The sequence below is a fragment of the Vombatus ursinus genome, unplaced genomic scaffold (assembly GCF_900497805.2).
Source record: "Vombatus ursinus unplaced genomic scaffold, bare-nosed wombat genome assembly UNPS02014793.1, whole genome shotgun sequence".
In the NCBI taxonomy this organism is placed as follows: domain Eukaryota; kingdom Metazoa; phylum Chordata; class Mammalia; order Diprotodontia; family Vombatidae; genus Vombatus; species Vombatus ursinus.
In genome coordinates, this window is record NW_020954571.1 from 1358046 (window position 1) to 1374990 (window position 16945).

Consider the following 16945-nt stretch of genomic DNA (forward strand, 5'->3'; position numbering starts at 1 on the left):
TTTTCCTCTTTTTCTCATCTTATATCACTCAGATATCTTCCCCCACTATCTCTTCTGTCACCCCATCTCATACAAAAGGTATCCCTGTTCTCTTTCTCTTCTTTGCCAAAACAAATTCTTCTACATGTCCCCAGATCCAATTCCATCCTCTTTTCTCCAGCAGATTGCCCCCTCTATAATCCTCACTATAACCTCTCATTAATTTTTAAATTCAATTTTATTTTCAGCTCTGCTGCAGTCATTCCCTTCCTACTTCTCCTCCCCACCTTTGAGAAAGCAAGAAAAACAAAAGAGATTACAAACATATAAAGTCAAGCAAAAAAATTCCTGCATTGGGATATAAAATAAACCCACATAAATAATTGGCATTTCCATATATTACTAACAAAGCCCAACAGCAAGAGATAGAAAGAGAAATTCCATTTAAAGTTACTGTAGACATCATAAAATATTTGGGAGTCTACCTGCCAAGACAAACCCAGGAACTATATGAATACAATTATGAAACACTTTTCACACAAATAAAGTCAGATCTAAATAATTGGAAAAACATCAGTTGCTCATGGGTAGGCGAAGCTAATATAATAAAAATGATGATTCTACCTAAATTAATTTACTTATTTAGTGCTATACCAATCAAACTACTAAGAATTATTTTATAGAACTAGAAAAAATAATAACAAAATTCATCTGGAAGCACAAAAGTTCCAGAATAGCAAGGGAATTAATGAAAAGAAAATGCAAGGGAAGGTACCCTAGTTTACCAGATCTTAAAATGTATCAAAAAGAAGGAATCACTCAAAACCACTTGGTACTGGCTAAGAAATAGAGTGGTGGATTAGTGGAATAGGTTAGGTACACAAGACAGAGTAGTCAATAACTATAGTAATCTACTATTTGATAAACCCAAAGACTCTAGCTTCTGGGATAAGAAATCACTATTGAACAAAAACTGCTGGGAAAACTGGAAAACAGTATGGCAGAAACTAGACTATGTCAGCATCTTACACCATATACCAAGATAAAGTAAAGATGGGTACAGTATTTAGATATAAAGGCTGATACTATAAGCAAACTAGGAGAGCAAGGAATAGTTTACCTGTAAGATTTATGAAGAACAGAAGAATTTATGACCAAATAAGATCTTGATAGAGAACATTAGGAAATGCAAAATGGATAATTTTGATTACATTAAATGGAAAAGTTTTTGCATGAACAAAGTGAATGCAACCAAGATTAGAAGTGAAGCAGAAAGGTGGGAAACAATTTTTACAGTCAGTGCCTCTGATAAGGGCCTCATTTCTAAAATACATAGAGAACTGAGTCAAATTTATAAGAATACAAGTCATTCCCCAATTGATAAATGGTCAAAGGATATGAATAGGCAGTTTTCAGATGAAGAAATTAAAGTTATCTATAATCACATGAAAAAAATGTTCCAAATTACTATTGATTAGAGAAATGCAAATCAAAACAACTCTGAGGTACCACAGCACACCTGTCAGATTGGCTAACATGACAAAGAAGGAAAATGATAAATGTTGGAGAAAATGTGAGAAAATTGGAACACTAATGCATTGTTGGTGGAATTATGAACTGATCCAACTGTTCTGGAGAGCAATTTGGCACTATGCCTACAGAGCTCTCAAACTATGCATACCCTTTGACCCAGCAATACCACTTCTAGGTCTGTATCCCAAAGAGATCATAAAAATGGGAAAAGGACCCACCTGTACAAAAATATTTATAGCAGCTCTTTTTGTTGTGGTAAAGAATTAGAAATTGAGGGGATGCCCATCAATTGGGGAATGACTGAACAAGTAGTGGTATATGAATGTAATGGAATACTACTGTGCTCTAAGAAATGATGAGCAGGCAGACTTCAGAAAAACCTGAAAAGAATTCCATGAACTGATGCTAAGTGAAGTGAGCAGAACCAAAAGAACATTGTACACAGTAACAGCCACACTGTGTGATGACTAACTCTGATAGACTTATCTCTTCTTAGCAATGCAAGGATCTAAGACAACTCCAAAAGATTGATGAGGGAAAATGCTATCCACACCCCCCAAAAAAAAAAGAAATATGGAGTCTGAATGCAGATCGAAGCATACTATTTGCTCTCTTTCTTTTTTTTTTTTTGGTTTCTTTTTTCTTGTGGTTCCTTCCATTGGTTCTAATTCTTCTTTACAACACAACTAATGTGAAAATAGGTTCAATATAAATGTATATGTAGAGCCTATATCAGATTGCACACCGTCTTGGGGTGGGGAAAGGGTAGGGAGGGGAGAAAATTTGGAACTCAAAATCTTATAGAAGTGAATGTGGAAAACTAAAAATAAACAAATTAATATTTTTTTAAATCCCTGCATTGGCTCTATCAGTTATACATACATACATACATACATACACACACACACATACATATACCTATATATATACATACATAAATACTTATACCTATATATATATACCTAAAATAGATATAATATACATATACCTAAAAACATGCTCTCCCACCTTAAAAAAAAACCTTCACTTGATCCAACCATCCCCCACTATTATCCATTATCCTATGTCTCCCCTCCTTTTCTTAGCTAAACTACTTTAAAAAGCCATATACAATTGGTGCCTCTGCTTCCTCTCCTCTCACTTTTCTAATCCTGATGCAGCCTGACTTCGAACTTCATCATTCTAATGAAATTACTCATTCTAAAGTTACTAATCATCTCTTAATTGACAACTCTAATTCTCATTCGTTATACTTTTTTCATTCCTTACACCTGCACGATCTCTCTGAAACCTTCGGCACTATTGATCACCCGCTTCTAGATACACTTTCCTCTCTAGATTTTTATAATAATGCTCTTTCCTGCTTTTCCTCCTACTCATGTGACCTCTCCCCTCAGTATCCTTTGTTGGATCTTCATTCAGATCACACCACTAACTCTGTTCCAGAGTGTCCTTGGCTCTTTCCTCTTTTCCCTCTATATTATCTCTCTTGAGCTGTCATGGATTCAGTTATAATCTCCAAGCAGATGATCCCCAGATCAATTTCTCCAGCCCTAATTTCTCTGCTGACTTCTAGTCTACCATCACCAACTGCCTATTGGATATTCAAAATTGAATTTCTCATAGATATCTTAAACTCAACATATTCAAAACTAAACTCAGTATCTTTCTGCCAAAACCCTTCCCTCTTCCAAACTTTGCTATTGCTATTGATGACATCACCATCTTCCCAGTCACCCAGGCTTAAAACCTAGATATTATCCTCAACTCTTAATTTTCACTGACTCTACATATCCAATCTGCTGCCAAGTCCTATCAATTTTATCTTTGTAACATCTCTCATACATGTCACCTTCTCTCTATTTACATCACAATTATCACCTCCTGCCTGGACTATTGCAGTATTCTGACAGTTGTTCTCCCTGTCTCAGATCTCTTCTCATTCTAATCCATCCTCCACTCATCTGCCAAAGTGATCTTCCTAAAGCACAGGTCAATCAGGTCACCTCCCCTCTTTCCATCAACTCCAGTGGCTCCCTATTACCTCTAGAATAGAATATAAAATGCTCAGTTTGGCTTTTAAAGACCTTCACTACCTGACTTTTTCCTATCTTTCCAGTCTTCTTACACTTCACTTCCTTCCACATACTCTATGATCTAGTGTCACTGGTCTTTTAGCTATTCCTCACATATTCCAACTCCATGCCTTTTCTTGCACTCCCTGTGTGCCCCTGCCTCCTTCCTCCCCCGGAATGCTCTCCTCCCTTGCCTCTGCCTCCTGGCATCTTTCAAGACTCAGCTCAGATTGCACCTTCTACAAGAAACCTTTCCTGGTTTCTCTCACTCCCCCCCCCCCCAATATTAGTGCCTTCCCTGTAAGATTATCTCCCATTTATACTGTATAAATCTTAAATGTAAATAGTTGTGTGTATATTATCTCCCCCACAAGAATGTGAGCTCCCTGAGGGCAGGGATTATATTTTTGCCTTTCTTTGTATCACCAGCATTTAAACTCAGTCCCTGACACATAATAAAGACTTAATAAATGCTTGTTGATTGAGTGACTGACCAAGCCCCTTTTCCTCCCACCACAGGATTAACTACCCACAACTCTGGTCACTGATTAACTAAGCCAAGCACTGGAGTGTGTGAGTGCACGTTCACAAGTTTGCTAGCATACACACATACACACACACACACACACACACACACACACACACACGCACACACGCACACACATACACAAAATCTCCGCCCAGCCATCTCACAAATACTCTGAGTCATGAGGCACACTAGGCAAGAAGGTATAAATGAGCTCAGCTCAATGTAGTTTTACCCCCATTGCTAGGGGCTAGAGCTTGGACACTACATCTAAGCTGAATCAGAGACATCATCTTTATATTTGAAGGACAAGATACTTTTGAATTACATTTATAGATTTTTCTCCCTTTAAAAATGCTGTTTCAGTTAGCTTATCATTGAATCTTCTATAAATGATAAAGCCTAAACAGAGGCAAATCCTTGGCCAAAAGGCTGAGTCCAGATGATCTTTAGTGTGCCCTCTAGAGCTAAATTCTTAGAATACATACTGGAATAGACAGGTGGAAAGACAATGAGGCATGTTCTCAGATTTAAGTAAAGATTAGCTCACGCTTTCTGTTGTTCTAGCCGTGACAATTCAGTTGTAACTTTCTCCTCTAGGGCTTTCTCCCGGAGCTTAAGGAGGGCTGTCTGGTACTGAGCTCTGAGTTCTTCTTCCCTTAAGTACTGATCAGTCATCCTCAGGTTGAAACGGTCGAAGAGACTAGACTGATTGATTTCATTCCTCTAGAAGCAATGGAAGAAGAGATTTATGTCATTTTCCAAGTGACCAAAAGAAGTGTCTCAGGGCTACCCTCAGAAATAAGTCCCCTCCCTTTAAGATGTGAAATGTGTACTTCTAGAAGGTCCAACAAAGCCCCAAGTACTTCTCTGTCCTGAAGTTGTACCATCATCAGAATTACTAATAGATTAGACAACCAAGGTAGAGTCATGATCTCCAGAAAACCTCTATCAAAATATCTGAGAGAAGAAAGCCTATCCCTCTGCCACTAGACAAGTTAGTTTACTTTCACCTTTAAAGACACAGGAAGCCACACCCCTGAAATGAGGGAATTAGAGGATAGGCAACAAGCCTAGGAAGGTGGTAGGATAGTATTAATCCAGGGTTTAGAGGCTCCTAAGGGTAGCCCCTGAGAAGAGGTTCAGGTATGAAGGGTAGGAGACACAGAGAAATAAAAGGCACTGAGGATTGGAACAATGGATGTGAAGTAATACCTGCAAGAGAAATACAATTATTGGAATCTGGTCCTGAGGCTACTCTCATACCTGACTGCTGTCCATGAGGTCTTCTCTAGAGAATACTGTGCTACTTGGGTAACCAGCAGCTGATGGGGACCACGTAGTGAAGTGGGGTGGTGTGGTACTGTCTTGCTTCCCTCTTCCCCTATCAGCATCTAAGAACAGAAAGCATCCAATCCAGCCTGTGTCAATGAGTGCTGTACCAGAATGATGGGTGAGATTGGGGGGGGGAAGCTTCATTTCATTTGGAACTTTTATAGAATATAAGGCATAAAAGTTAAGATTAAACTTGGGCAATTTGGCTGGGTGCTTCTCTTCTACATAGACCATTAGCGTTCACCCGAAGCAGCCAATGTTTCCATCATTCCAAAAACTCTAGAGAAATGGAATAATGCCACTAGAAATCCAGATTATATAAAAACAACTTCACTTTTTGGTACAAAAATATTTGGATTTTTGATTAAATATGTCCAACATTTGGATTAGCCTCATCATAGCAGGCACATCAGGAAAAGTTTGCCAAAGTGACATGAATGAGGAAATGTTGAGGAATGGGAGTAAAATAAGTATGAAGATTGAACTGATTACAGATTTAAAGGACTATTAAAAAATAATGTTTATCCTTTGATTCCCATCTTCACTCAAGACACAACAGACAATGGCCATTACAGCAAGAGAGTTGAGCTAAACATAGGGAAGTACTTATCAATTATGATCACATCTCCATTCTTGAAGTCTTTAAAAATAGGCTAAACCAAATGTCCTTAAGGGTTTAAGTGTTATCCTGTTTAGAGATAGGGGCCTAGCCCTGAACTTTTGAACTTTTTACGATGCTTAGGTTCTAATGTAATACTTATAAAAGAGGCTGACTCTATACCTTTGCTCTAAGGTATTCCTAATGTTTATCCTTTTTTGGGGGGGGAGGCTATAATACAAAATAGTTTCTTCCAGCCTGGTTATATAGTTTGTGAAAATGGAGATCAACTTCGTATCTGTCCTTTCAGTGCCTACAGCTGGCACAGTAACCAACAGACATAAAGATCAATATTATGATAGCCTCAAAGGATCTTACCTATGCCATCCAATACATTTCTCCTTGGCTCACTTTCCCAAGTAGGAACTGTTGGACTATTGGCTCTGCTGGAATATGTTCTAGGAACACAGAAATAGTAATAAAAAAAGTACACAGGTAATTTCTTGATATCCTGTCACAGCACACACATGACATGCACATACCATTTATGTTTTGGAGAGTGACATCCTCTACTTAAGTAGTCAGGAATAGGCTTATGCCCTAAAAGAGGGACAAGCTTCAGCTCTGATTCTCCTGCTGATAGGCCAGCTTGGCTGAATCCCACATGGTACAGGCTAGGGCCAGTACTGCATGCAGGCAGAGCAAGGGGGATGCCAACACAATGCTATGAGATATGTCATTGCTTAGGTCAAATCATTTGTTTGGATTTGGGAGTGATGAACAAATCCCCTGTGCATTATCATACCTGCCCATAGTTGATAGCCTTGTTAGATAATCTATGGACTCCAAGTCTCCATACGTCTTTGGCATCTTCCATTTTTCTGCTTTATCATCTAGTTCAGTTCTAAGGATGTGGCTGTCATGAAAAGATTGCTGAAATAACAACAAGAGCAATAATGACACACTTTAAAATTTATCACAAAATGACACACAAAATTTATCACAAATGTGTGATAAAGGAAATGAAAATGTTATTATTAGTCCCATTTTACAGCTTGAAAATAATACGAGCTCAGAAAGGTTAAGTGAGTTGGCCCAGGTCACAGAGCTAAGTAAGTGTTGGAGGCAGGGTTTAGAGCTAGGTCTTCCTAAATTCATTACTCTTTCTATTACACTAAATACAGGCATTTGTAAGAAATCAGGAGGAGGACATTTTATGAGTTACTTCATGTAGCTGGCCCAAGGCCTTTGACAGCACTTAAGGAAATAACATATCTGGAGGAAATGAGGGTGAGACTACAACTAAGGTGATCATAGTTTATTCAACTTAATCTTTTTTTCTTTCTAAATTTTTTTCAAACAATTCTTATTTCCATTGTTGTTATTTCCCAATAAAACCCTCATAGAACTCTCTTTAAGCACAACAAACCAATACATTGACCATGTGTTTGACTATATTTGCTTCATTCTGTGCCCATAGTCCACCAGCTCTCTGCTCATCATCAGTCTTCTGAAGTCAAGATTGGTCATTGAATTGATTTAAACTTTGATTTGACCCATAGTCTTTCATCAAATATGTATCCAAATGGAGTTTTCATTTGTCTGCTGTCTACAACAAACAACAATTAGTAAATTTGTTATGTTTTGGTTAACGTATCTATTCCCAGAGATATATTTCAAATAGATATGTAAATATACATATAAATATATAATGAACTAGAAAATCATTAGTAAACATAAACATTTCTATGTACAATGAAGGCCAGAAAAAAACATTACATATGTAACCATAAATCTATTGTATAAAGCTTTTAAATATATATATAGTTTACATGTGGCATATATATAACTATATATGTGTATATATATACATATATATGTAACTATATATATGTATATATACTATATTGCATTGGAGTCAAAATGGCAGAATGAGAAGAAGCCTAGCTTGCAACTATCCTTTCTCCATAATGATCTAGAAACACAGTAGTCTGGATTCTGATTGGGAAAGTCAAGAAAAAAATCACAGTGAGTTATTTTTCCAACCCAGAATAACTTAGGGAGTCAGACGGGTCTGCAGACACTGAAGATGGAGAGTGGCTGGGGCACACATAGCATGGAGCATTCCAGTGCCCAGGGAGAGAAAGAGGCCTGATACAAGGGCATCAGGGAAAAAAAGTATCAGGACAGAAAGAGATCCTAGGGTGTCCCTGAACTAACACTGGGTACAGGAATGGGTGCTATCTGGCAGTTCTGTTGCCCACTACCAGTTTCAGATCACAGATCCAGAGCAAAGGAGTGTTTAGGAGCATGGGCTCTAGCTATGTAGTGAGCAAGAAACAAGTTCTGAAAATGTAGGTATGTGGTTCTGATCCCAAGAGCAGAGTGGTGACTCATTTCTATCCGTTAGCCTGATATCCACGCCTGTAATGGTCTAATCAGGACAGAAATCTCAGACCAAAGGGGAGCCAACAGTTCATCACTCTGAACCTGTAGAGCCTCTCAAAGGCCTAACAGTGACTGAGTCCAGCAGCAGTCTACTGAAATTCTCAAACCCACACAAACTAACACATCCAACCTGAGTCAGTAACTTGCAAATCTCAGACCAGGATGTTAGTGAATAGACTTCTTCCTGGATCACACTACTTTGGGAGCACTGAAAGCTCACAGGCCCCTACACTGAGCTATGAAAGTAGCAAAAGGATCTGCAAGGACAGAAGCTCAATCCAGATATACTCCCCACCCCCAAAATATGCAGAGCCCAGCACTAATAAAGTCCAAAGTCAAGAAGAAGGCTGGAAGAATGAGCAAACAAAAAAAAAATCCCAACATAAAGAACTCCTGTGGTTGACAAATTTAAGATACAAACATTTCTGTGAAAATGACTTGAGGGGCAGCTAGGTAGTACAATGGGGCAGCTAGGTGGCTCAATGGATACAGCTCCAGACTTGGAGTCAGGAGGACCTAAGTTCAAATCTGGCCTCAGACACTTGACACTTACTAGCTGTGTGACCCTCGGCAAGTCACTTAACCCCAACTGCCTCATCAAAAAAAAAGAGAAAAAAAAGAGAAAAAAAGAAAATGACTTGAAAATACCTATAAGCCAAAGCCTCAAAGAAAAGTGCAGCTTGGACACAAGTTCAACAGGAATTCCTAGAAAAGTTTGGGTTTGTTTTTTTTTTAAAAAAGGAGTTAAAAATTATTTAAAAAAACAAATGAGAGCTATGGAAGAAAGATATGAAGAGAGAATTAATAACTAGGGGGGAAAGATATGTAGAACCTTATTGAAGAAAATAAATCCTAGAAAATAGATTGATTGGAGATGATTTAAGAATCATTGGACTACCTGAAATCTATAATAAAAAAAAAGAGCCCTGACATCATATTTCAGGAAATCATAAAAGAAAACTGCCCAGATATCTTGGAACCAGAGGACAAAGTAGACACTGAAAGACTCCACCAGTCACCTCCTTTAAAGGTAACCTACCTAGCAAAATAGTATAATCTTATGGGGGTGGAGTGGATTTTTAATGAAATAGGGAATATCCAAGCATTCCTGATGAAAAGAACTGAATAGAAAATTTGACAAGCAAACATAGTAGTGACGAGAAATATTAAAAAAAAGGTAAACATGAATGAGAAATCATAAGGGACTAAATAAGGTTAAACTATTTACATTCTTATATGGGGAAATGATACATATAACTCTTCAGAACTTGATAATCACATGGAGTCTTAGAGGGAGTCTAATTAGACAGAAGGCCTGGGTATGATTCTTTTATGTTTGGATGATCTTAAAAGAAGAATGGATGGACAAGGAAAAGAAATGCACTAGGAGGCGGTGAAGTGGAGGAAGAATGGGGAAAATTATCTCACATAAACAGGATGCACAAGAAGGAGTTTAGATAACAGAGGGAGCAGTGGGATGGGGCAGGCAACACTTGAACCTCACTGTCATATGAAATGGTTAAAGCAGGAAAGAATACATGTACACACAATTTGGTACAAAACTACATCTTACCAACAGGGAATAGAAGAGAAAGGGAACTAAGGAAAAGGAGGGGGTGAGTGGGAATAAGAGATTAAGTGGATTAAGGGAGGAGTAGTCAGAATCAAAACAAACTCTTGAAAGGGGACTGGGGAAAAAAGAGAAGGAAAGAATAAGAGAACTGAATGAAGGGAAATACACAATTAGCAATCATAACTGTGAATGTGAATGGGATGAACTCACCCATAAAATGAAAGAGGATAACAGAATGGATTAGAAACCAAAATCCAATAATAATGTTGTTTACAAGAAACACACTTGAAACACACAAAGATAGACATAGAGTTAAAAAATAGGAACTAGAACAAAACCTACTACATTTCTGACATTAAAAAATGGAAGATTAGCACTCATGATCTCAAAGCAAAAACAGACATAATTAAAAGAGAGAAATGGGGAACATACATTTTGCTAAAAGGTACCATAGACAGTGAATTAATATCAATACTAAATATACATGTACCAAATGGCATAGCACCTAATTTTTTTTAAAATATAGACTATATTTTTATAATCTATCACATTAAATATAGTGATATCACCAACATTGCCCTGGTATTTCTGTGCTTTCTTCATTCTATTTGTTCTTTTCTTCTTTTTGTCATTATCTTTTTGCAACACAATGTCTGGCACATAGTAAGTGCTTAATAGATTCTTTATCTATCTGTCTCTTATCTGTCTACTATCACTACCTCCTAAATCTATCCCTTAACTCCCTTCCTAAATAAAAGCCCTCCCTTGTAACAAATAAGGATAGACAAAACAAACTTGCATTGTTATGTCGTGTGTAATCACATTATATTGGTCATGTCTGAAAATTATGTCTCATTCTGCTCTTAAAATAATAATAATAACTAGCATTTGTATAGTGCTTTAAATTTTGCAAAGCATTTTTAACAGCATTTTCATTTGATCCTCCCAACAACCTTTGGAGGTAGGTGCTATTATAATCCTTAGTTTATAGATAAAGAAACTGAGGCTGAGAGAGGTTAAGTGACTTGCCGAGGGTCATACAACTAGTAAGTATCTTGAACTCAGGACTCCTTGACTCCAAGTCCAGCACCCTATCCACTACACTACCTAGCTGCCCAATCTATCCACCTATCCACTAAGAAGTAAGAAAGAGGAGGTATGTTTAATGATCAGTTTTCTGGATTTGTGATTGATCATTTCAATGATCAGAGTTAGTTAAGTCTTTGAAAGTTGTTTTATCTGTATTGTTGTAGTCCTTGAGTAAATAATTCTTCTGGTTCCATTTGTTTCATACATTATCGGTTCATATGTGTCTTTCCGAGTTTCTCTAAATCCATCTCTTTCATCATTTCTTACAGAGCAGTAATATTCCACTAAATCATACACCATAGTCTCTTTTTAAAAATATATTTTCATTTATTTTGTTAAATATTTTCTAATTACATTAAAAAAATTTTAACATTTATTTTTTAAAATTTTGAAATCTAAATTTTCTCTCTCCCTCCTGCTCAACCCCATTGATTAAGAAGGCAAGAAATACATTAATTATACATGTGAAGTCATGCAAAATATATTTCCATATTAGTCATTTAAAAAAACACAAAAGCAAGAAAATAAGTGAAAAAAAGTATGCTTCAATCTGTACTTAAGAGTTCATTTGTATTCTCTCTGGAGGTGGATAGCATTTTTATCACTGGTCCTTTGGAATTGTCCTGGATCATTGTCTTGATCAGAGCAGCTAAGTCTTTCATAGTTGATCATCATTACAATATTGTTGTTACTATGTACAAAGTTCTGGTTCTGCTCACTTCACTTTGTATTAGTTCATATGTCTTCTCAGGTTTTTCTGAAATCATCCTGCTTACTGTTTCTTATAGCACAACAGTATTCCATCACAATCATATACCACAACTTGTTCAGCCATTCCCCAATTTCCAATTTTTTGCCACCAAAAAAAAAAAAGAGAACTATTAAAAATATTTTTCTACAAATAGGTCTTTTCCCCTTTACTTTGATCTCTTTGAGTTATGGTCCTAGTGTCAAAGACCTGGGTCAAAGGGTATGCACAGTTTTATAGTGCTTTGGATACAGGTCTAAATTGTTCTCCAGAATGGTTGGACCAATTCACAACTCCACCAACTATATCTCTATATCAACAATAGTCTCTTGAACACTTCCCCAGTTGATGGGCATCCACTGTTTCAGTTCTTTGCTACAGCAAAAAAGTACTACTCTAAATATTTTTGTATATATGGGCTCATTTCCTCTGTCTTTGATCTCTTTGGGGTATAGGCCTACTAATGGTATTGCTCGGTAAAAGGGTATGTGTAGCTTAGATATTTTGAAAATATAGTTCCCATTGTGTGATGATCAACTATGAATGACTTAGGTCTTTTCAGTAATACAATGATCCAAGATAGTTACAAAGAACTCATGATGAAAAATGTTATCCACATCCAGAGAAAAAACTGATGGACTCTGTATGCAGACCAAAGCATATTATTTTCACCTTCTTTATTTTTATCATGGTTTTTTCCTCTTTGTCTGTTTCTTCTTTTACAACATGACTAATATGGAAATATGTTAGTTTGTTTTTTCCATTGGAGCATTTTTATTTGTATGTATGTTTTACACCCTCAGAAAAAGAATCCCAGGATTTTTCCTCCTGTGTGTTTTCATTTTGCTTCCTCGTGGTCCATGATGCCAGCCAAGGTTGTAAGCACAATGAACCCAAACTGACAGGGTGGTAGCAGATTATTCTGCCACTTTTCCAGATCTTTCAATTGAACATCAATTCTGGGGCTGATTACACCACACTTGTTTAATCTGCCTATGAGGTTCACAACAATTTTTCCTGCTCTGTGATCATCAATGATCTCAAATTCACCAATGTAACCATGCTTCATCATCACAGTTAAGAACCGGACAATTACTTTGGAGCATGGCCTAATCAGAACCTAATGAAAACTTCGCTTTTCTGCATTGTTGATGCTTTTGAGAGCATCTGCCAGGACGTTCATGCGCACGATGGTGGCAGCGCTGCAAGATGGCGGAAGGAGCTGGAAATATGTTTTACATGATTGGTCATATATAACCTGTATCAAATTGCTTACCATTTTAGGAAGAGGGGAGAGGACAGAGGGAAGGAGAAAAATTTGGAACTCAAAATTTTGTAAAAATAAATGTTAAAAATTGTCTTTACATGTAATTGTAAAAAATAAAATATAAAAAAGAAAGTATAGTTCCAAATGGACTAAAGCTATATTTTAAAAGTCTGATCATTGCCAGTTGGAGGATGTAGTCCAAGCTTGAGAAAATCATCTCATCACTGGTGACTTTAATTTTTCCATCTATCAGATGAGGATAACTCCTGCCTCACAGATAGTTCTAGGTAAGGAAATGGAAAAAGGACTTTGGTGCATACGAGGCCCAACAGAAAAAAAAAAAAGACTTCTGGACAAAGGCTAGAAAGTCAGAAAAAGCAGGACAGTTTTGACAGTTATATGTTGAATTTATTATATTCCTGAAGGGCAAGCTAGATGTAATGGAGATTGAAGGTTTCATGTACATTTATCTTTCTATTCTACTTTGCATAGGGAAATGTTTGTTTTATATAGTGTTTATTAAGTTTTAAGAAAGTAAATAGAAGAAAGAAATAGCCTTCTGGAAGCAAGAAGCAAAATACAGGAATAAAGGTGATTACAGAAACGGGCAAGAAAATGATTGAAAAATGAGAACCAGAAAAGGAAGGGCACAGAGCAGATATTTGGGATTAAATTACATAATCACTGAAACTATTATACCAAGCTCATAACCTTGGTGTGGTACTCAGCTGCTCACCTGCACTCAGTCCACATATGCAATTTGTTGGCAAGTGCTGGCATTTCTACCTTCACTTGAACATCTCCATTCACTCTGCTGAAGGGCCTTATCACCTCATGCATGCCTGGGCTATTGCAATCATTTACTGCTTCTGGTTGTTGTTCTTCCTGCCTCAAGTGTCTCACTCCAGTCCCTCCTCCTGGCATCTGGCACCCATGCCAAAGTGATCTTCCTAAAGCTCATCATCCCCCGCTCCATCAATTCCATTGTCCCCTATTCCCTGCAGGATCAAATAGAAAATCCAGTTTGACTTTCAAAGCCCTTCATAACCTTGCCCCTTCCTACTTTTCCAGTCTTTTTATACTTTTCTCCCAACCATGTTCTCCACCATCCATAGCAGCATTGGCCTTCTGGATGTCCCTCACACACAACACTCTCTCTTCCAACCCCACATCTTTTCACGGGGTGTCCTGAATACTTGGAAAGCTCTTTTCCCTTTCCTCTGCCTCTTGGCTTCCCTAGCTTCCTTCAAGACTCATGTCAAATCCTACCTTCTGCAAGAGACCTTTCCCAGTTTCCTACCTACACCTCTCTACTGCTAGTGCCTTCCCTCTGAGATTACTTCCCATATGCCCTGTATATATCTTTAATGTACGTAATTATTTTTGTATATTGTCTCCCCTATTAAAATATTAGCTTCTTGAGAGCAGAGACCATTTGTTCCTCAAACAACCCTGGGAGAGGCAGGTGCTATTATTATCCCCATTTTACAGTTGGAGAAACTGAGGCAAACAGAGCTTAGGAAATGTCTGAGGCTACATCTGAACTCAGGTCTTCCTGACTCCAGACCCAGCACTCTATCCACTATACTATCTAGCTGCCTCTAATTTTGGAATTGGAAATATGAAGGAAAGGGCAAAATACATACTGAAGGGACATAAGAAGGAAAACAGGGAAGAGAGAAAAGGAAAGACTAGTATAGGCACACATATTTAAATACTCTCATATTAGTAGGTTCTGAAATGTTCTGTTGACCAATGAATAAAATATAATTAAAAGGGGAAAAAACCAAATAGTCATTAGACTAAGGAAGTAGAGATGAATATTTTGGCTTTTAAACATGATTGCTTGTTACATCAAATACTAAACAACTCCTTTCTGAAGATGTGGAAAATGTATAGCTTTCGATCAAGCTGTGAGCAACTTGATTAGTAAAGTTGTTTTTATTCTACTGTCTTTATGACTGATCTATGTAGGTACCCCCAAGACTGACTTCCATTAAGAGTTCCCAGAGGAAAGGGACCAATTCTTTTTATAACACTTAATATAGTGGGTCATGCTCAAGTGGATGCTTAATAAGTATTTAATGTTATTTATATGGAGTGGCCTTGAACATATATTTCTTTGAATTACCTGTATCAGATCTCAGATTATTCAACTTAACCCATAGTTTCTCATCAAGAACACATCTCTTGTACTCATACATACAAAATTATTTATGGCAACTCTTTTTGTGATGGTGAAAAATTAGAAACTGGGGGGATTCCAGTAAATTAGGGAATGGATGAATAAGTTACAGTATATGAATTTGATGAAATACTATTATGCTCTAAGAAATGAGAAAGGAAATAGTTTCAGAGAAACTTGGGAAAACTTTTATGAAATGATATAGAATATAGAATGAAGTGCACAAAACCAGGAGAAGAATGTATACAATAACAATATTATAAAAATATCTTAGAAAGACCTGGTAACTCTGATAAACATAACGATCAACCACTTATCCAGAGGACTCATAATGAAGTATGCCCATGTCCCAGTAGAAAGATAATGAACTCAAGAATACAGATTGAGACATTATTTAAACGTGTGGTCAATGCTAGAATTTGTTTTCTTTGACTACACATATTTGGAACAGGGGCTTTTCCCCACTTGCCTTCTCAATGGGAGAAGGGAGAGAGACAAAAGGCAGAGCTTTGTTTGAAAACCAAAAAACTTAATTTAAAAGAAAAAATAAAGAAAAGAAAAGAGACAACATGTCCATTTTAGGTCTCACTTATCTGATGCTCACAGCATGGAAGAATAATTAGAATGCCTATTGTCTAGCCCATGACATTCATTTGGAGACATGAACCATGGACAGACTATTACAAACAGATAAACGTAAATGGACAATAAACCGGCCCTAGAATTCAAAAGGAAGGGAAATGCAAGTTATGCTGCTTTTGGGAAAATTATATGGTGCTTTTAATGATGCCAGCTTTTTCTTCTTTTTAAAATTAAAATAGTATTTTATTTTTAAGAAAAATTTTTTGCATTCATTTTTATAAGATTTTGAGTTCCAAATTTTTTTTCCTCCCTCCCCTCTTCTGAAAATGGTAGGCAGTTTGATATAGTTTATACATGTGCTATCATGTAAAACATATTTTCCATATTCATAACAGTTATGGAAGATGAAACAGATCAAAAGGAAATAAAACCATGAGAAGGAATAAAGTAAGTGAAAAAGATATACTTCGATCTGCATTCTGAATCCGTCACTTCTTTATCTGTATACGGATAGCATTTTCCTTCATGAGTCCTTTGTAATTGTCTTGGATCGTTGTGTTGCTGAGAACAGCTGAATCATTCATAGTTGATTGTCACACAACGTTGCTGATACCGTATATAGTGTTTTCCTCATTCTGCTTATTTCACTTTGCATCAGTTTGTACAAGTCTTTCCAGGTTTGAAATCTGAAATCTGCCTGTTCATCATTTCTTATTGCACAATAGTATTCCATTACATTCATATACCACAGCTCATTCTGCCATTCCCCAATTGATGGGCATCTCCTCAGTTTCCAATATTTTGCTACCACGAAAAGGGCTGCTATAAATATTTTTGCACATACAAGTTCTTTAGTGGTATTGGTGGATCAAAGGGTATAGACAGTTTAGTTGCCCTTTGGGTGTAGTTCCAAATTGCTCTCCAGTGGTTGGATCAGTTCACAACTCCAACAACAGTGCATTAGTGTCCCAATTTTCCCACATCCTCTCCAACATTTATCATTTTCC

At 37.0% G+C, this 16945-nt stretch overlaps 1 protein-coding gene and 1 pseudogene across 5 annotated transcripts in view; both read right to left on the reverse strand.

The window, feature by feature from the left end:
• The window catches only part of CCDC187 (coiled-coil domain containing 187), a 105452-nt gene that overhangs the window by 31640 nt on the left and 56867 nt on the right, over positions 1 to 16945 (reverse strand). For all 5 annotated transcript variants that reach the window (XM_027869796.1, XM_027869794.1, XM_027869795.1 and 2 more), the window contains 4 exons: positions 6852 to 6979; positions 6425 to 6504; positions 5380 to 5507; positions 4664 to 4839 (listed from right to left, as the gene is read on the reverse strand). In XM_027869796.1, coding sequence (XP_027725597.1) covers positions 4664 to 4839; positions 5380 to 5507; positions 6425 to 6504; positions 6852 to 6979 — 512 coding nt within the window. The remainder of the gene's footprint in view (positions 1 to 4663; positions 4840 to 5379; positions 5508 to 6424; positions 6505 to 6851; positions 6980 to 16945) is intronic.
• Positions 12704 to 14095, reverse strand: LOC114048471 (annotated as a pseudogene).